The sequence below is a fragment of the Phyllobates terribilis genome, unplaced genomic scaffold (genome assembly GCF_046119375.1).
Source record: "Phyllobates terribilis strain yellow unplaced genomic scaffold, ASM4611937v1 Scaffold_7__3_contigs__length_470593459, whole genome shotgun sequence".
In the NCBI taxonomy this organism is placed as follows: domain Eukaryota; kingdom Metazoa; phylum Chordata; class Amphibia; order Anura; family Dendrobatidae; genus Phyllobates; species Phyllobates terribilis.
Genome location: NW_027362767.1, coordinates 436,161,667 through 436,183,872, shown reverse-complemented (window position 1 = coordinate 436,183,872; position 22,206 = coordinate 436,161,667). Strand labels below are relative to the sequence as shown.

Below are 22,206 nucleotides of genomic sequence, written 5' to 3'. Positions count from 1 at the left end.
ACACTACACACAGTATATAGTACACACTACACACAGTATATAGTACACACTACACACAGTATATAGTATACACTACACACAGTATATAGTACACACTATAGTACTGTCACGAAAACAACACCCACTGTTGGGTCAGACCTTGCAGCTCTCTGGCGCCCCCTTATCCTACTGGTCACACACGGTATTGACCGAGGATAAGCACGGGTGCAGCTGCTCTAGTTTATGTCTTCTATTGCGGCACGTGATGTGACTGGACGTATATATACCACCAGTTCCTTCCAGGAACATATATATACCTCCGACCAGCCACCCTCAAACCACAATATCACATAAATACTGGTATGCTGTCACCACCGATCGCTTAACAAGTGGATCGGGTACCTGGTAGGTAACGTGAATTAGCGGGTGAGGAACGTGTTTGCTCGACATAGGACAAGAAGGACGAAACTGGTAAATAATTAATGATTTACTCCCAAAAGGGGGGCAGTGTTTACAAAATATATACAAGATATTATAAAGGAGACAATTTACATGTATGCATAAAACAGTTATTAAAATAAAAGGGATAAGTAATAGCAAAACCTGCTTCACAAGGTGATGGTCTCAGATTCTGTGGGGGGAACAGCTCCCCGGAAATTAGATGTGATTCCTCTACGCAGCGTGGTGTGCGTGCGTCTGATGTCCCTGAGAAGAATGACCTGAAAATGGCCGATTTGCTTTTTTTGAAAAGCAGCCCAAACTCTGGGAGACACCCATTATTTACCTCACAAGGGGGGCTTGGCTTTGTGAGACCACCCAGCTGCATAGAACATAAAAACCTTCATGTTTCATATCTCGGTGTGGGGGGGTCCCACATCCAAGATGTAGACATCATGTTGGCCGTCACTAATTTTCATGCAGATGGATATTAAACAGGACCTCTCTATGATGCTCAGAAGCTAAGAGACCAATTCCTCGATTTCTGGGGGTATCCCAGTTATGAAAAATACATCATTGTAACCAGGAAAATGTGAACATTCCAAAAATCTGGTCCCTGGGTTAGTGACCGTCATGTGCGTTTTTAAATTCTACATTAACTGTACAAGCTTTTAAACAATGGGAATTTTGGAGGGAATAATCTAGTTTGAGCTAGAAGCTGCGCTACACTGAGGGTTTACGACGCTAATAAAAATTCTTAGGGTCGGGGCCAGCACTGCAGTTCTATGTCTTCTTACAAACGGATAGGGGGTGGGGCGTTTTCTTTTTTAAAACATCTCTCATTTTTAAAATTCGGGAAAAAATACCTTTTGCCTGACACCTCCCCCTTTTAGACTGCGCTATGGAGGTAGGACCTTCTGGTACTCCTCCAAGCGTATGTCTGGAGGCTCCCCTCGCCGGGACAACCCATCGGCATTGCCATGCTCGCTGCCCTTGCGGTGTTGAACGGTAAAGTCGTACAGCTGGAGGGTGAGGCTCCAGCATAACAACCTTCCGTTGGCACCTGACATGGTGTGCAGCCAACTCAGGGGGTTGTGGTCAGTCACGACAGTGAAGGTGCGCCCGTACAAGTAAGGCTGTAAGCGGTTGAGGGCCCATACAATGGCCAGGCACTCCTTCTCTATGGTGGAGTAGGCCACTTCCCTCGGCAGCAGTTTCCGGCTTAGGTACAACACGGGGTGTTCTTGGTTTCCCGAGTCTACCTGGCTGAGTACAGCACCGAGGCCAAACTCACTGGCGTCGGTCTGTACTAAGAGTGGCCGTGTGCCGTCGACCGCCTTTAGCACAGGGGATCTGCTCAAGGCAGTCTTCAAAGCCCTAAAGGCCACCTCGCATTCATTCGTCCATTTGACGGAATGGGGTAGGCTCTTCCTGGTGAGGTCTGTCAAGGGCTTCGCAAGGCTACTATAGTCTTGTACAAAGCGTCTATAGTACCCTGCGGTGCCCAAGAAGGACTGCAACTGCTTCTTGGTCCTGGGGGTGGGCCAGGACACGATAGCGTCCACCTTTCCAGGCTCTGGCTTCAGAGTACCCCCACCTACCCGGTGCCCCAGGTAGTGGACCTCGTTCATGCCCATCTGGCACTTTCCCGGCTTGATGGTCAAGCCCGCCTGGTGAATGCGCCCGAGCACCTGCTGCAGATGCTCGAGGTGATCCTCCCAGGTGGGACTGAAGATGGCAATGTCATCCAGGTACGCCACTGCGTACCTCTCCAGTCCCTGGAGCAGGTGGTTGACCATTCGCTGGAACGTGGCAGGGGCATTTTTCATGCCGAAAGGCATGACCGTGGATTCATACAGTCCGAAGGGGGTGATAAAGGCGGACTTCTCCTGGGCCCCGGGGCTCAAGGGAATCTGCCAATATCCCCGACTCAAATCCATAATGGAGAGATAGCTCGCACTGGCTAACCGCTCCAGCAGCTCCTCAATGCGTGCCATTGGTTGTGCATCAGAGGCTGTGATAGCGTTGAGCCCCCTGTAGTCCACACAGAACCGGGTGGTCCGGTCCTTCTTTGGCACCAGGACTACAGATGAGGCCCACGCGCTCTTGGACCGCTTAATCACCCCCAACTGCAGCATCTCCTCGACCTCCTGGCGCATGACATGCTGCACCTCGTCGGAGATTCGATAGGCTGTCCACCGGAGTGGGGCATGATTCCCGGTGTCCACTTCATGGACCGCCGCCTCAGTCCTGCCAGGCATGTTGGTGAACACTGCTTGGAAGGGTTTCAGCACTGCTCGCAGCTGAGACCTCTGGTCTGCGGATAGCAAGTCGCTTATCTCTACATCCTCTAGGAACCTGCTGGCCTTCGCTTGGGCGAGCATGTCCAAGAGGGGCTCATCCTCCCCATCCTCGGGCAGGTTGCAGACCGGTAGGACACAAGTTCCACGTTCTTGATGAGCCTTCATCATATTAACGTGAAACGCCTTCCGCCTACCCCGCTCGTGGTCAAGTGTGATCACGTAGGTGACCGGGTTGAGCTGTTGGTGAATGACGTAGGGGCCTTCCCAGGCCGCCTGAAGCTTGTCCTTTGGTACGAGGACCAGCACCCACACCTTCTGACCCACCTGGTAGGTCCGTTCTCGGGCGTTCTGGTCGTACCAATGCTTCTGGTCAGCCTGGGCTTGCGCCATGTTGTCATGCACCAACTGCGTCAAGGTCTGCATCTTGTCACGGAAGCGCACGACATACTCCACGATGGACACTCCTGGGGAGCTCGGCTCTTCTTCCCAGAATTCCCTTATCAACCCAAGGGGTCCTCGGAAACGCCTGCCATACAGGAGCTCAAAGGGGGAGAACCCCGTCGAGGCCTGTGGAACCTCTCTGTAAGCAAATAGCAGGTGTGGGAGGTAACGTTCCCAGTCGCGACCCTGGGTTTCAACCAGCATTTTTAACATCTGTTTGAGGGTACCGTTGAATCGCTCACACAAACCATTGGTCTGTGGGTGATACACGCTCGATACCAAATGCTGCACCTGCATTTTCTTACATAGAGCCTCCATTAAGCGTGACATGAACTGAGTCCCCTGGTCGGTAAGCATCTCCCTGGGAAATCCTACTCGCGAAAAGATGGCCAAGAGGGCGTCCACCACCTTATCCGCCCTAATTGAGGACAGGGCTACTGCCTCCGGATACCGGGTAGCATAGTCTACCACGGTAAGGATGAAACGTTTTCCAGAGCTGCTGGGCATGGCCAGTGGTCCCACAATATCCACAGCAATCCTCTGGAAAGGCTCCTCTATCACTGGCAAAGAGATCAGGGAGGCTTTGGGGGCCGGCCCTGACTTTCCCACTCTTTGACACGTGGTACAGGAGCGACAGTAGTTCACCACATCTGTCCTCATTTTGGGCCAATAAAAGTGATGAGACAGCCGGGCCTTGGTTTTGCTGACCCCGAAGTGTCCAGCGAGTGGAATTCCATGGGCGATCCGCAACAACTCATCCCTGAATTGGTAGGGGACGACCAGCTGTCTTTCCCTCAGCCACTCCTGTTGGGGTGTACAGGGAACTGTCTCCCGGTACAACCTCCCTTGGTCCCAGAATACCCTCTCCTTATCCGACTCGGAGGTGGGTTTCTCAGCGAGGCTCCTTAACGTCTCCAGGCTAGCATCTGAGTGCAGAGCTGCCTGAAACTTCTGGCTGGAGGAAGCCAGAAGTGAGGTTAAGGCCACGTCCTCACTGGGACCCTCTGGGACCGGCTCTGGGTCCATACCTGATCCTGTTATTCCTCTGTCTGAGGAGGGTCCAGAAGGCAGGGTGTTACTTGCGTTCTGGGCACTCTGACTGCGGGTAACAGCGGCTATATAGGCCGTCTCCCCGGGGAATAACACCGTCTCATTAACCTGCGAGGCCATGAGAACTACTTCCCCATCCTCCTCCATTACCTCTGGAACAGGGCTACGTATGGGGCAGCGACTATCAGCCAGGTCACCTTCTGTTGTGACACTGGTCGCTGGCACAGCACCACCTGCGTCATGGTCCTCGTGCCTCTCCCCATTACCCTTGGTACTGACCTTTGCTCCTGCTAGGGGATCCTCAGCAACATCACCCCGCAGAGTGACATGGCTGAGTTCTCCTGCACCTTCCAATACAACATCATCATCATCATCATCATCATCATCATCATCATCATCATCATCATCATCATCATCATCATCATGTAAAGCATTGACATTCACAGTATCAGCATTAACCTTACCAACCGTATCAGATCGGGGAGGGGTGTTAGGGACATAATAAGCAAGCATCCTCCCCAAATCAGTTCCCAACAAAACATTTGCAGGTAGGTTTTTGGATACTCCCACTTCCTTCACCCCACACCCCGCACCCCAATCAATAAAAACCCGGGCCATGGGCAAGGGGCATCGGACGCCCCCAATCCCGGTGACAGTCAGGGTCTTTCCCGGAATAAGCTCTTCAGTGGACACCAGTTCGGGTCGGATGAGGGTTCGTTCGGCCCCAGTGTCCTTGCGGCCTACAGTGAGAGTGTCCCCCACCCTGACTGACTGAAAGTTTTCACAGGCCCTCCCAACCGGCCCACCCACCAAAAGAACTGAGGCATTAGGCCCTGGGGCCTTGGATGGGGGATTCTTCCTCTGCTTCTCTGGGCAAGTGGCGCTGAGATGACCAGTCTGGTTGCAGAAATAACACCTGCGGGCATCAGATGAAGGCCGGGCATTGGTAACGGGAGAAAGGCCTCCGGAAGGTCGGCTGGCAGGGGCAGGGATGGTGGTTGATGGCTTACCCCCTTTCCAGCTGGCGACGACCGGCTTCCGCACCTCTGGTCTCCGGTTGGCCTCTTAGGTGTCTGCGATCTGCGCTGCTTTATTGGCATCTGGTGGCTCCCGATCCATCACGAACTGGCGTACCTCAGTCGGACACAGATGCAGGAACTGGTCTTTCACCATCAGATCCTTTAGCTGCTCAAAGGTGGTCGCTGACAGTCCTTGGATCCACTGCTCAAAGTTGGTTCTGAGCCCGTCTACCACATCGCTGTAGGTGTCATGTGGTCCACGTTGGAGGGCTCTGAACTTTTTCCGGTAAACCTCCGGAGTCAGCTGGTACTTTTTTATCAGGGTCTGCTTGACGGCCTCATAGTCTCCATCTTGTTCTCGAGGGAGGGAAGCGAACACCTCCAAGGCTTTTCCTCGGAGCCCTGGAGTTAAATATCTTGCCCATTGGTCGGTGGGCAGCTGATACCGCCTGCAGGCCTTTTCAAAGCCTCGCAGAAATGTGTCCAAGTCCCCATCCTTTTCCATCACAGGGAAGTGCTCAGGACGAGGTTTAAAGCAGCTGGCACTGTTGGACTCACGGGTCTGCGTAGAGTGCGACTTCTTCTGAATCCGGGCTAGCTCCAGCTGGTGTTGTCGGTCAGCTTGTCGCTCAGCAGCCTCTCGGTCAGCTTGAAAAGCAGCCAAAACTCTGGGAGACACCCATTATTTACCTCACAAGGGGTGCTCGGCTTTGTGAGACCACCCAGCTGCATAGAACATAAAAACCTTCATGCTTCATATCTTGGTGTGGGGGGGTCCCACATCCAAGATGGAGACATCATGTTGGCCGTCACTAATTTTCATGCAGATGGATATTAAACAGGACCTCTCTATGATGCTCAGAAGCTAAGAGACCAATTCCTCGATTTCTGGGGGTATCCCAGTTATGAAAAATACATCATTGTAACCAGGAAAATGTGAACATTCCAAAAATCTGGTCCCTAGGTTAGTGACCGTCATGTGCGTTTTTAAATTCTACATTAACTGTACAAGCTTTAAAACAATGGGAATTTTGGAGGGAATAATCTAGTTTTAGCTAGAAGCTGCGCTACACTGAGGGTTTACGACGCTAATAAAAATTCTTAGGGTGGGGGCCAGCACTGCAGTTCTATGTCTTCTTACAAACGGATAGGGGGTGGGGGGTTTTCTTTTTTAAAACATCTCTCATTTTTAAAATTCGGGAAAAAATACCTTTTTCCTGACACACACTACACACAGTATATAATACACACTACACACAGTATATAATACACACTACACACAGTATATAATACACACTACTCACAGTATATAGTACACACTACACACAGTATATAATACACACAGTATATAATACACACTACACACAGTATATAGTACACACTACACACAGTATATAGTACACACTACACACAGTATATAATACACACTACACACAGTATATAATACACACTACACACAGTATATAGTACACACTACACACAGTATATAATACACACTACACACAGTATATAATACACACTACACACAGTATATAGTACACACTACTCACAGTATATAGTACACACTACACACAGTATATAGTACACACTACACGCAGTATATAGTACACACTACACACAGTATATAATACACACAGTATATAATACACACTACACACAGTATATAGTACACACTACACACAGTATATAATACACACTACACACAGTATATAGTACACACTACACACAGTATATAATACACACTACACACAGTATATAGTACACACTACACACAGTATATAGTACACACTACACACAGTATATAGTACACATTACACACAGTATATAGGGTACACACTACACACAGTATATAATACACACTACACACAGTATATAGTACACACTACACACAGTATATAATACACACTACACACAGAATATAATACACAGTACACACAGTATATAGTACACACTACACACAGTATATAATACACACTACACACAGTATATAATACACACTACACACAGTATATAGTACACGCTACACACAGTATATAGTACACACAACACACAGTATATAATACACACTACACACAGTATATAATACACACTACACACAGTATATAGTACACACTACACACAGTATATAATACACACTACACACATACTATACACAGTATATATGGTACAAACTATACATAGTGCACAGACCACACATAATACGCACATTACACACAGTATACACTTTATACACACTACACAAATTAGACACATAATATATATAGTACACACTACACATAGTGCACACATACTACACAGACAACACAATACACAAACCACACATACTATAAATAGCACACACTACACAGTCCACACACTACACACATAGTACACAAACTACACACATGCTAAACGTAGTACACACTATACATAGTATACAAACGCTAAACATAGTACACACTACACATAATGTACAAGTTACACACATAGTATACATACTACACATTATACACACTAGTTATAGTACGCACACTACACATATTACACATACAGTAGTATACACATATTACACATAGTTCACACACTACACATTATACACTAGACATAGTACACAAACTGCACAGATACTAACCATACATACTACAATTACTACACACTCTGCACATACAATACACACTAGAAATACCATATGCAGCGCACACACACTCCATACACTGCACACATTACACATACTACTCACACTGTACACACAATACACATATCACACACACTCCATATCACACACACTTCAGATCCTGCCCATTACACATATTCCACACTGCACGGACTACAAATACTACACATCCTGCACACAATCCACAGGTGAATGAGTCTTCTGCTGACAACTATCTGCTGTGTATGGCCAAGAGTGTAACTATAGTGGGTGCAGTCGTTGCAGTCGCTCCTGGGCCCTGGAGCTTAGGGGGCCACAAGGTCTCTGCTCCATATGAAGAACCAACACTATTAAAGATCCATGATAGTTGGGGGCTTTGTTGGACATTTTACATTGGGGTCCACGAGCTTCCCGTCACCGCTCTGTGGCCTGCGCTAGAGCCATCCTCTGCCCAGCCTGGAACAGCTGATAACAGGGAGCAATGCATCCTACTGACTTGTCCTACAGCCATCCTCTCTGCTTAGTGTGATGTGGCTGATAACAGGGGACAATAGATTGTATCCACCTGTCCCGCCATCAGCCCCTTCTCTTTGGCATTCTATGTGTAGGGTGTCAGGTAGAGGGTCTCACATATTGTGTCATGTGACCCTGCGTTTTGTGGGTGTAATTCTGCCCCTCGGCACTGGATTGCACAGGGGCCGGTCCTGGGGATATTGGCTTTTAGGGAAAAAAACTACTTTTATTTCTCCCAGTATTTTCTGAGATGTTGAGTGCCCCCTGCTGGAAAAATATGAAAGAAATTGATAGATGCCTTGACCAATCAAGAAGCAGCCGGCAGAGCACTCTCCCCCCCCTAGTGGTAATGACCTGAGCTGCACGACCTCGACAATTACAGGGGGATCTCCAACACCAGCATTAAAATAATTACCGCCATATTCTGAGCATAATTGTCTCGTTAGGAGACGAAGAAAAGTCATTTATTCGCTGGGAGAAGATGAGGGGTCAGCGGGAGTCAGTAATGCAGCAGATATAGGGAGGGAGGAGAGCGCTGCTGGGAAGACATTCAGAGGGGCTGGGAATTAGGATGAAGGAAAACTATGGGATAAAAGAAGGAACTCCCCCCGGAGAGAAGCCCATGAACGATCTGTATGTGCGATCATGTGAGAGACCTAGGCCAGAAGGTGAAAAAACTGGGAGCGCAGCTCGTCTTCTCATCCATCTTCTCAGTGGATGGACATGGACCAAGGAGATTGAGCAGGATTCTACAGGTGAACAACTGGCTACGTCGATGGAGCCATGAGCAATGTTTTGTTTTTTTTGACCATGGAGTGAATTACTTGTATGATGGGCTCCTTGCTAGAGATGGGCTGCATCCATAGGCGGATTATAATGAGGGCAATCTGGGCTACCGCCCTGGGCCCTGACTACTCTTAATCCACCCCTGGCTGCATCTTACAAAAACAGGAAAACACAAATTTGGTAGACACCTTGCTACACTCATCAGGAGAGCTTTAAACTGGAGCAATATGGGATGGGAAATATAAGGCCTGAACAAGTATGCAGCTAATGAATTGTTTTGAGAACCTGCTATTAGAAGAGGAAATAAAGAGCAAAAGGAACAAATTCTGAATGAACATAGAGGAGCAAGAGAAACCGTCTAAAAAGTAAAGTGTTTCTATACAAATGCACAGAGCATGGGAAACAAGGAGAATTGAAGCTGCTAACACAGGAAGAGAGATATGATGTCATAGGTGTCATAGAAGATATTAAGGATTTCTCCAAACCCCTCATTCCCCCTCCTCTATACTATTTGTCAGAGTAGATAATCTGGCAATCTACGGAGCTGTCTATGCAAATTAGCACACACAGGAGAAGTGGCTAATCGGCAAATGCTAGTACAAAGGGAGCTACTAACCCAATTAACATACAAGTATATTTTCTAGTGGCACCGGCCTGTGATAAATATACACCTAGGTGAGAAGGATGTAGTTCCTCGCTTCAAAAGAATTCTCTCTCACCCCCAGGGCATCCCCCCTTTACTCAACAGAAATCTACAGTCTCACCGGCACTGACACGAAATATTGAATATCGGAAGTTATATACTTCGGATAATAATGGTTGTGGCGCAAAAGTACCAGAATAACGGACCGCAGCTATGCCATGTGTAGTCTCTAAGGAAAGGTAAATTCGTAATAAAGAATATGGCGTCACTTGAAAGCTTCTGCGATCAACCAGTGATAAGTTATCGCGGAAGTTAGATATATTAATAAAAATATAAAGGCTGGAGCCAAGCCCACGTGATGTCATCACAGAGGATGTGTGGGCAGGTCTCCCCTTCGACATAAAAGACCCAGCCGAGGATGGGTCAGCACTCATGTTGGAAGTTACATATTGTAACATCCCTGGCGGCGTGCTGGCATGGCTTACCACCTCCCACCATGCAAGACCGCCATCTTACCTATCAATCCAGGCTGCACACTTTGCTCCAGTACCTGCTGTGTCTCTTGTCTGATTGCTTAGGGTGGCGGCGCGGCTACTGCCTGATTCTTATAGTTACTGTGTGCGCACTCCTAATGCCCCCCCAGCCTATTGCTGTGAGTCACTGGATACTTAAACCCCCTCCACCCAGTAGGGGGTGCCTGAGCAACACTTTCTTTCAGTGTGTTCTGTGCAACTGAGTTGCCAGGTCCTGTACTGTATCTTGTCTGTTTTCCGCCCCTGGGGGCTGTAAACCCAGGCCTGTTACCTGTATCTGTGACTTCTAGTCTGTCTCCGCCTCCCTGGGGGCTGAGTTCCCAGGCTCGCTCCTGTATCTTATTACTGGTTCAGTTCCTGTCTGAACTGTGTCCTAGCCCGTTACCTGTTTCTCTCTATCTCCGAACCTTCACTTTTCCTGCAGTGTCTGAACCTGCACCTAACTCCTACTCATTGTCTCTGAACTTCTGTTTGTGAGTTTTGTATACACTCGCTACTTCATTGTAAGTACCTTGTCTGTATCTGGTTCTGCTTGTTCACCGCACGTGCAGTTTTGCTCCGCCCTGCTTGTTCACTGCACCTGTGGTTTCACTCTGCTCTGCTTGTTCACCGCACCTGCGGTTTCGTTCTGCTTGTTCACCGCACCTGCGGTTTTGCTCTGCTCTGCTTGTTCACTGCACCTGCGGTTTCGCTCCGCTCTGCTTGTCTACCGCACCGGCGGTTTCGCTCTGCTTGTTCACCGCACCTGCGGTTTCGCTCTTCTCAGCTTGTTCACCACACCTGCGGTTTCACTCTGCTCAGCTTGTTCACCACACCTGCGGGATTTGCTCTGCTCTGCTTGTTTACTGCACCTGCTGGTTTTACTCTGCTCTGCTTGTTTACCGCATCTGCGGGTTTTGCGCTGCTCTGCTTGTCTACCGCATCTGCGGGGTTTGCTCTGCTCTGCTTGTCTACCGCATTTGCGGGTTTTGCTCTGCTCTGCTTGTCTACTGCATCTGCGGGTTTTGCTCTGCTCTGATTGTCTACCTCACCTGCGGGTTTTGCTCTGCTCTGCTTGTTTACCACACCTGCGGGTTTTGCTCTGCTCTGCTTGTCTACCGCACCTGCGGGTTTTGCTCTGCTCTGCTTGTTTACCACACCTGCGGGTTTTGCTCTGCTCTGCTTGTTTACCACACCTGCGGGCGTTGCTCTGCTCTGCTTGTCTACCGCACCTGCGAACTTTGCTCTGCTCTGCTTGTCTACCGCACCTGCGGGCCTTGCTCTGCTCTGCTTGTCTACTGCATCTGCGTGTTTTGCTCTGCTCTGCTTGTCTACCGCATCTGCGGGTTTTGCTCTGCTCTGCTTGTCTACCGCATCTGCGGTTTTGCTCTGCTCTGCTTGTTCACCGCACCTGCGGTTTCTCTCTGCTCTGCTTGTCCACCGCACCGGCGGTTTTGCTCTGCTCTGCTTGTTCACCGCACCGGCAGTTTCGCTCTGCTCTGGTTGTTCACCGCATTGGCGGTTTCGCTCAGCTCTGCTTTTTCACCACATAAGCGGTTTTGCTCTTCTCTGCTGTCCACCGCACCTGCGGTTTCGCTCTGCTCTGCCCTGCTTGTCCTCCGTGCCTGCAGTTCTGCTCTGCTAGTCCGCCGCACCTGCGGCTCCGTTCCTGTGTCCCAGTCTGTACTGGTCCCTATCCTGCCTGCGTTCCTACCTGCCAGTACCCGCCTGTCTGCATGCCAGCCGTGCCTGCCAGGACCCACCTCTCTGTATGCCAGCCTAACCTGCCTGTTCCTAAATTCCCCGGTGTGGGTCAACAGCTGTGACCGGGGTCTGACCTGGAGTAGCACCTGGTCCCTCTGCTCGGTTCCTCCCTGGTTCACGGAGTCGACTGAGCCGCTGTGTGACCTTGGTCGGACCGAGTTGATACTTAGTTACGCCCCTCCAGACACTCCTCGGTTCATGGTCCAGTGGGATCACTAATCAAGCTCACGCCAGTCAGTCCGGGCACGAGCGTAACACATATTTATGTGTAACACTGGTCACATTCGCTGAACGGGCATTGGAGCGCTTCCCTCCAGCTAAACTGTATCGTCTCTGTGATCTTTTTAGTAAGTTCTTCTTTAATCCCATTTTATTTGTGTAACTGTATATTCTGTATTGTAATGACTCCCTTTGTAAAACCTTTTGTATATTTTTCCTAAGCACTGCTTCCCTTTTGGATTAAATATAAAATGTAATAGTCCTGTTTCTTTTGTGCTGTAATCGTTCCTCCCCCGAAGCCATATACACTACCAGAAAGCAGGCGTCCGATCAGGCCTGTATTGTATTTTATAATTGATCAGTGGTGGCAGCGAATAATCGTAATCGAGCTATTGTGAAGCTGGCAGCGACTGTACGGGGGCGTATACACATATTCCATGCGTTGGAATCTGGAGGTGTGTACGCCATACGCTGTCTGCTCACTTGCCAATAGCTACGTAGTGAACAATCGGGATAGTGTGCGTGTGAATCCCTGACAAAGTGACGGCAGCGGTGGGATATCGTGTGATCTCCCCGGTGTCGTCACTGTCAATCCTGACAGTAGGCATCACTGGAACTTGGTAGGATGATACATATGATTGGAATACAAGGTTTGAAGGATACAACTTATTTATTAGAAACAGGCTTAACAAGAGGGGAGGAGGTGTTACATTGTATGTTAGGAAAGCGTATACCTCAACAGAGATCCAAGCTTCAGAGAATGGTAGCTCTGTAGAAACTGTTTGGGGAAAAATACAAGGAGAGAAGAACAGAAAGGACTCTATTGTAGGCAACCCGGACAGACTGAAGATATGGATGAACTCTTTTTACATCCAATGTCTTTGTTCTCAAAAAAGTATGGCATAGTGTTCATGGGAGATTTTAACTCTCCAGATATTTGTTGGGAATCTCTCTCAGGCAAAAGTAATAGGTCCAGAAAATGTTTATCTTCTCTTGCAGACAACTTTATCTTTCAAAAGGTAGAAGAGAGAACAAGAGGATCTGCCATCTTGGACCTAATTCTTACTAACAGGGAGGAAATGGTTGAGGAAGTAAAGGTAGCTCATGCTGTCCTCGAATTTTGGATCACAAGAGGAGGAAGACCTGTGAGGACTTTAACCTCTTCCCAACATGCGCCGTATACCGTTCCAGCAAAGCGCCATATATATACGGCGCTGCGCTCATGTGGGCTCATATTGAGCGCCGCCACGATCGAGTTTGGGTGTGAGCTCTATGTGAGAGCTGACACTCTGCAGTAACGTGCTAGCGCCAATCGCGGCCATTTAACCCCTGTGATGCTGCTGTCAATAGTGAGCATCGCAGCAGGGCATCGCAGAGGGAGTGAGCTCCCTCTGTGCTTCCATCAGCACAACGCGATGCGATCACGTTGTGCTGATGGTCTTCATGGTGACCCCCGGTCCCAAGATGGCCACGGGGGCCTTCAGGTTCCTGCAAGAAGGTGGCCTGTCAGTGCCTATTCAGAGAGCAGGAGCTGAGACTCCTCTTTCCTGCCTGTCAGACCCTGATCTGATGCTCTGCAGTGCAGAAGCATTGCAGAGTATAAGATCAGGGCAGAGAAAGTTGATATCCCATAGTGGGACAATGTGAAACAGTAAAAAAAAGGTAAGAAAAATTATTAAAAAAAAAAAATAATAATCACAAAATAAAGAACAAAAAATATATATATATATTAATCCAATAAATACATTTATCTGTGTAAAAAAATAAATAAATAAAAAAGTACACATATTTGGTATCGCCGCTTCCAGAACGACCCGACCTATAAAACTGCCCCACTAGTTATACACTTCAGTGAACACTGTAAAAAAATAAATGAAAAACAAGGCAAAAAACTATGCTTTATCATCTTACCACTGAACAAAAAGTGAAATAAAACACGATCAAAAAGAATGTAAATAAAAAAAACGTCATTTTGTCCCGCAAAAAAACAAGCTGCCATACAGCTCCATCAGCCGAAAAATAAAGTTATAGCTCTCAGAATAAGGCAATGCAAAAATAATTATTTTTTCTATAAGTTTTTATTGTGTAAAAGCATCAAAACATAACAAAACAATATAAATGTGGTATCGCTGTAATCGTACTGACCCGAAGAATAAACCTGCATTATCAATTTTACCACATGGGGAATGGCATGAAAAAAATTCCCAAAAAACAATTCCTGAATTGCTGTTTTTTGTTCATTCTGCCTCCCAAAAAATGGAATAGAAAATGATCAAAAGATGTCATGAGCCCGGAAATGGTACCAATAAAAACATCAACTTGTCCCGCAAGAAACAAGCCATCACATGACTCTGTAGGCAGAAATATGTAAAAATTATAGCTCAGAATATGGCAATGCAAAAACTTGTGTTTACAATAAAAAGTGTCTTTTAGTGTGTGACAGCTGCCAAACACAAAAACCCGATATAAATCTGGTATCGCTGTAATCGCACCGACCCAAAGAAGAAAGTCACCTAATCACTTATACCGCACAAGGAACGGCGTAAAACATAAATAAAATCAATTCTTCACTTGCTGTTGATTTGTTCATTCTGCCTCCCAAAGATCGCAGTAAGGCTCGGCTCACATTTATCCTGCACTCTACGCTGAGCGCTTATTCCGGGGTTTCCATGTAAATCTCTGAAATATGCGAGTCAAACGAACCCCCCGGAGGAAGATTTCCTATAATGAGGCAGGTGGAAGCACCGTGGATGCCATCTGGCCTGTGATCCAGTGGTGTCCATCTTTTTATTAGGCGTGCATAAAAATGCCGTTCGCCACAGGTTTGTGCACTTCTGAAAAGAAGGACGACTCTGAACAGAGGCCAGATGGAGTCCAGAGTAACTCTGCTGCCTCATTATAGTGAATGGATCCCTCGGGGGTTTCATCTGAATCATGTCACTCAGAGGTTTAGATGGAAACCCCTGATATAAGTGCTCAGCGTAGAGCACAGGATAAATGTGATCCCAAATGTTATGTAAAATGTTCCCAATAAAAAAGCTGCAACTCCATTCACAAAAAAGTTCCCATTCAGGTCCGTCATCTGTTAACGAAAATATAGGGGGCTTCGTTACTGGTAGCACAAAGACTCTGGAAAATCTAAATGGGTCCTCGCCCTCCAAAAGAAATCCAGCGAATTCTGTGCTACAAAATCCAAATGTCCCCCTCCCTTCTGAGCTCCACAGTGTGCCTAAACCACAGTTAGCGTCCACATGTTTGGCATTCCTGTAGCGATGACAGCTCGCCTAATTTACGGGTGCGTGTCTCCAGAATTATGAGCTGGGCATAACGTACAGGTCACTACAACGTACTGGTCCCTACAATGTAGTGGTCACTACAACGGCAGTTTACAATCTTCACTTAGCAACATCCACTGCTGCTTGTTTCATCCATGGAGTCAAGATCGTCACTACACCTGTAGATAAATTCACAAAGAGGTATAATTTCCAAAATGGGTCGCTTGGTGGGGGGGGGGGATTCTGCTCTTCTAGCATGTAGGGGCTCTGTGTATGGAGTCCGCAACCTATTCTAGGAAAATCTGTGCTCCAGGAGGCAAAAAGCGCTCATTCTCTCCCGAGTCTCACCATGTGGCTAAGCAGTACTGTACAGCCACATATGGGGTATTTCTACATTCAGCAGAAATTGTGAGACAAATTTTGGTGCCATTATTCCCTATTTCCTAGGGTGAAAATGTAAAATCTGGGGCTAAAAAAAAATTTTGATGGTAAAGATGTAATTATTTTTTCTTCACTGCCCAATGGTATAAAATGATGTGTCCCACTTGTGGTGTCAATATGATCACTGCACCCTTAGATGAATTTATTGAGAGGTATAGTTTGTAAAATGGGGTCACTTATGGGGGGAATCGGCTGACCTGGTACCTCAGGTGCCCTACCAATGTGACATGGCACCCTCAAACGCGTCCAGCAAAATCTGAACTCCAACATGGCGTTTCTTCCCTTTTGAGCTTTGCACTATGCCTCAAAAGTAGTTTTCAATCACATATGGGGTATTGGCATACTCAGGAGAAATTTCACAACAAATTTTGGGGTCCATTTTCTCCTGTTACCTTTGGGAAAATGCAAAATTTGGGGCTAAAAAACATTCTTGCGGGAAAATGTGATTGTTTTTATTTTGATGGCTCAACGTTAAAAACTTCTGTAAAGCACCTGGGGGTTGAAAGTGCTCACCACACATCTAGAGAAGTTCCTTGAGGGGTCTATTTTCCAAAATGGTGTCACTTGTGGGGGGTTTCCACTGTTTAGGCACATCAAGGGCTCTCCAAACGCAACATGGCGTCCGCTAATTATTCCAGCAAATTTTACATTCAAAAAGTCAAACGGCGCACGTTCCCTTCCGAACCCTGCTGTGCACCCAAACAGTTATTTTCCCCCACATATTGGGTATCAGTGTGCTCAGGAGAATTCGCACAACAAATTTTGGGTCCATTTTCTCCTGTTACCCTTGTAAAAGTAAATAATATTGGGTCTGAAGTAAAATTTTTGTGAAAAAAAGTTAAATATTTATTTTTTCCTTCCACATTCCATTAATTCCTGTAAAGCACCTGAAGGGTTAATAAACTTCTTAAACATGGTTTTGAGCACCTTGAGGGGTGCAGTTTTTTAGAATGGTGTCACATTTGTGTATTTTCTGTCGTATAGACCCTTTCAAGTCACTTCAAGTGTGATGTGGTCTCTAAAAAAAATGGTTTTGTATATTTTGCTGTAAAAATTAGAGATCTCAGGTCAACTTTTAACCCTTATAACTTCCTAACAAAAAACACTATTTTGTGTGGCATGACTCTCTGATTTAAGGGCATAAAAATTAAAAGTTTGAAAATTGCAAAATTTTCAGACTTTTTTTTCCAAATTTCAGTTTTTTTCACAAATAAACATAAGTTGTATCAAAGAAATGTTACCACTATCATGAAGTACAATACGTCATTAAAAAACAGTCTCAGAATCACCGGGATCCATTGAAGCGTTCCAGAGTTAATACCTCATAAAGTGACACTGGTCAGAATTCAAAAAATTGGACTGGTCCGAATTCAAAAAATTGGACTTGTCAGGAAGGTGAAAACAGGCTTTGGGGTGAAGGGGTTAAGGTTGGACTTCGGAAAGGCAGATTTTAATGGACTCAGAAAGAGGGTTGGAAAGGTCCAATAGCCGGATGTTCTAAAGGACAGAAATGTCCAAGAAGGATGGGAGATTTTCCTAAATGAAATTCTCACTGCACAATCAGTAACAATACCAAAAAGAAAGAAGAATTTCAAGCATTTAAAGAGACCAGGATGGATGAACACAGAACTTAAATACTTGTTAAAAAGGAAGAAAGACATGTATATCAAATGGAAATTACATTCTAGGGTACTTAAGGAGATAGCAGAGGAAAATGCAGAACCACTAGCCAGAATCTTTGAAAAATCCTGGAGAACAGGAAAAGTCCCAGTAGAGTGGAGAAGTGCAAATGTTGTCCCTATCTTCAAAAAAAGGAAAGAAGATGGAGTCGGGAAATTACAGGCCAGTGAGCCTTACTTCTATACCAGGAAAGATTTTTGAACAAATTATTAAACAGCATGTACAGTGAAGGAAATAATTATTTGATCCCTTGCTGTTTTTGTAAGTTTGCCCACTGACAAAGACATCAACACTATAATTTTAAGGGTAGGTTAATTTTAACATTGAGAGATAGAATATCCCCCCAAAAAATCAAGAAAATCACATTGTATAAATTAGATAAATTTATTTGCATTTTGCAGTGAAAAATAAGTATTTGATCCCCTACAAACCATTATGAGTTCTGGCTCCTACAGACCAGTTAGATCCTCCTTTTCAACTCGTTACCTGCATTACAGACAGCTGTATTACATAGTCACCTGTATAAAGACTCCTGTCTACAGACTCAATTAATCAGTCAGACTCTAACCTCTACAACATGGGCAAGACCAAAGAGCTTTCTAAGGATGTCAGGGACAAGATCATAGACCTGCACAAAGCTGGAATGGGCTACAAAACCATAAGTGGGGTATCCTTGATCATAGGGAAGGTGAGAGATCAGCCTAAAACTACACGGGGGAAAATTGTTAATGATCTCAAGGGAGCTGGCACCACAGTCACCAAGAAAACCAATGCTCAAGAAGGCACATGTGCAGGCCCGACTGAAGTTTGCCATTTAACACCTGGAAGATTCTGTGAGTTATTGGGAGAAGGTGCTGTGGTCAGATGAGACAAAAATTTAGCTCTTTGGCATTAACTCAACTCGCCACGTTTGGAGGAAGAGAAATGCTGCTTATGACCCAAAGAACACCATCCCCACTGTCAAGCATGGAGGTGGAAACATTATGTTTTAGGGGTGTTTCTCTGCTATGGGCACAGGACTACTTCACTGCATCAATGGGAGAATGGATGGAGCCATGTACCGTAAAATCCTGAGTGACAACCTCCTTCTCTCCGCCAGGACATTAAAAATGGGTCGTCGCTGGGTCTTCCAGCAAGACAATGCCCCAAAACATACAGCCAAGGCAACAAAGGAGTGGCTCAAAAAGTAGCACAGTAAGGTCATGGAGTGGCCTAGCCAGTCTCAGGACCTTAATCCCATAGAAAACTTATGGAGGGAGTTAAAGCTCCGAGTTGCCAAGTGACAGCCTCAAAATCTTAATGATTTAGAGATGATCTGCAAAGAGAAGTGGACCAAAACTCCTCCTGACATGTGCGCAACCCTCATCATCAACTACAAACAACGTCTGACTGCTGTGCTTGCCAAAAAGAGTTTTGCCACCAAGTATTAAGTGTTGTTTGCCAGAGGGATCAAATACTTATTTCTCACTGCAAAATACAAGTAAATTTATCTAATTTATACAATGTGATTTTCTTGATTTTTTTGGATATTCTATCTCTCAATGTTAAAATTAACCTACCCTTAAAATTATAGACTGTTCATGTCTTTGTCAGTGGGCAAACTTACAAAAACAGCAAGGGATCAAATAATTATTTCCTTCACTGTATATAAGTACTTGGCTAAGAATACAGTAATTAAACAGAGCCAGCATGGGTTTGTAACAAACAAGTCACGCCAGACTAATCTAATTTTCTTCTATGATGGAATCACTGACTGGGTGGATCAGGGAAATGCGGTATTTATAGTATATCTCGACTTCATCAAAGCATTTGACAAAGTAGCTCATACTATCCTTATTGAAAAAATCAGTATGGGATTGACAAGGCTATGGTAAGTGGATCCATAACTGGCTCAGTGACTAAAAGAGTGGTAATAAATGGTTGCACATACAATCGGAAAAATGTTTCAAGTGGGGTACCACAAGGCTCTGTCCTGGCCCCAGTGTTGTTCAACATTTTTATAAAGGATCTAGATAAGAGAACTGAAGGTAAACTAATCAAATCTGCAGACGATAAAAAGCTAGGAGGCATAGCTAACACTAGAGAAGGCAGAGAAAGGATTCAGAAGAATCTAAATAAGCTTGAACAATGGTCAGCGACTAATAGAATGGGATTTAATAGGGAGACATGCAAGATTCTACATCTGGGCAAGAAAAACAAAAATTACATCTACAGAATGGGAAGAATAGAACTAAGCAACAGCACGTGTGAAAAAGACTTGGGTATACTAATAGATCACAGACGGCACATGAGTCAACAGTGTGATGCAGCAGCAAAGAAGGCAAATACAGTTCTGTGATGTATTAAGAGACACATAGAGTCTAGATCACGTGAAGTATTTATCCTCCTTGGTCAGGCCTCATCTGGAATACTGTGTCCAGTTCTGGACACCACATTTTAAAAAAGACATGAAGAAACTGTAGCAAGTTCAGAGAAGAGCGACCAGAATGATGACCAGTCTGCAAACTATGTCCTACGAGGAACAATTAGAGGATCTGGGAATGTTTAGCTTGCAAAAAAGAAGACTGAGAGGAGACTTAATAGCTGTCTACAAATATCTGAAGGGCTGTTACAGTGTAGAGGAATCAGCTTTATTCTCATTTACACATGGAAACACGAGAAGCAATGGAAAAAAACTGAAAGGGAGAAGATACAGATTAGATATTAGAAAAAACTTTTTGACAGTGAGGGTGATCAATGAGTGGAACAGGCGGCCACGAGTGGTGGTGAGTTCCCCTTCAATGGACGTCTTCAAACAGAGGCTGGACAGACATCTGTCTGAGATGGTTTAGTGACTCCTGTATTGAGCCGGGGGTTGGACACGAGGACCCTGGAGGTCCCCTCCAACTCTACCATTCTATGATTCTATGATTGCAACGGAGATCAATTGTAAAATAGGACTGTACCGTAAATCCCCGGGAGAGCGATGTTCTGGGCTTGTCTGCGACTTACCTGCTGTGGGATCATAAGACGGATGAGGGACGGGTCCAGGCGCTATCGGCATGGGGAACAGGTACCCCTGGATGCAGTGCTTGGGGTGTGCTTGACTGGCTGGAGAGAAAGTTTAGAAAATTTGCATTAGTAGGGATAATGGATGTCCTGGGAATCCAGAGAAGACTTACATCCCTTCCCCAGGCCTGGGGGTGCACACCGTGTTACATTACCGCAAATAATTGGAATCTTTTTTTGCTATTTTGTCAGCTTAAAATCCTGTGATTTCCATCTAAGCAGCAAATCTGGAGTATTCACCGATGTTCACGGCACCAACGACTCTAAATTCTGGCTCAGACGTTTAATAAATCCGTCCCATAGCAGATTGGAAATTATTTTAGAGTAAAGGTGTAAAAGCATTTATAAATGTGGGTGAGCGCTGCTATTTGTATACTCACCAGGCCACCAGGAGTTAATACTAAAGCCCCCACACAAGCAAGTACAAACCAGGCAGCATGGCCGGAGGATGGAAACGTCTGACTGGACTGGACTCATAGGGACGGTATATGGAGACCCACTCCTCCGGCCTCTATATATGGAGACCCACCCTCCAGCCTCTGCATATGGAGACCCACCCTCCGGCATCTGTATATAATGACCCACCCCTCCGGCCTCTGTATATGGAGACCCACTCCTCCGGCCTCTGTATATGGAGACCCACCCTCCAGCCTCTGCATATGGAGACCCACCCTCCGGCATCTGTATATAATGACCCACCCCTCCGGCCTCTGTATATGGAGACCCACTCCTCCGGCCTCTGTATATGGAGACCCACCCCTCCAGCCTCTGTATATAGTGACCCACCCCTCCGGCCTCTGTATATAGTGACCCACCCCTCCGGCATCTGTATATGGAGACCCACCCCTCCGGCCTCTGTATATAGTGACCCACCCCTCCGGCATCTGTATATGATGACCCACCCCTCCAGCCTCTGTATATAGAGACCCACCCCTCCGGCCTCTGTATATAGGGACTCACCACTCCGGCCTCTGTATATAATGACCCACCCCTCCGGCCTCTGTATATAATGACCCACCCCTCCGGCCTCTGTATATAATGACCCACCCCTCCGGCCCCTGTATATAGTGACCCACCCCTCCGGCCTCTGTATATAATGACCCACCCCTCCGGCCTCTGTATATAGTGACCCACCCCTCCGGCCTCTGTATATAGAGACCCACCCCTCCGGCCTCTGTATATAGCGACCCACCCCTCCAACCTCTGTATATAGTGACCCACCTATCCGGCCTCTGTATATAATGACCCACTCCTCCGCCGGCCTTTGTATATAATGACCCACCCTCCAGCCTCTGTTTATAGTGGCCCACCCCTCCGGCCTCTGTATATAGTGACCCACCCCTCCGGCCTCTGTATATAGTGACCCACCCCTCCGGCCTCTGTATATAGCGACCCACCCCTCCAACCTCTGTATATAGTGACCCACCTATCCGGCCTCTGTATATAATGACCCAGCCTTCCGG

The 22,206-nt window shown here is 46.4% G+C and overlaps 1 protein-coding gene across 2 annotated transcripts in view; it reads right to left on the bottom strand.

Moving 5' to 3' along the window:
• Positions 1 to 22,206, bottom strand: part of LOC141153342 (transmembrane protein 182-like) — a 91,523-nt gene that overhangs the window by 55,357 nt on the left and 13,960 nt on the right. For both annotated transcript variants that reach the window (XM_073638058.1, XM_073638057.1), the window contains exon 3: positions 20,687 to 20,785. In XM_073638058.1, the coding sequence (XP_073494159.1) occupies positions 20,687 to 20,785 (99 nt within the window). The remainder of the gene's footprint in view (positions 1 to 20,686; positions 20,786 to 22,206) is intronic.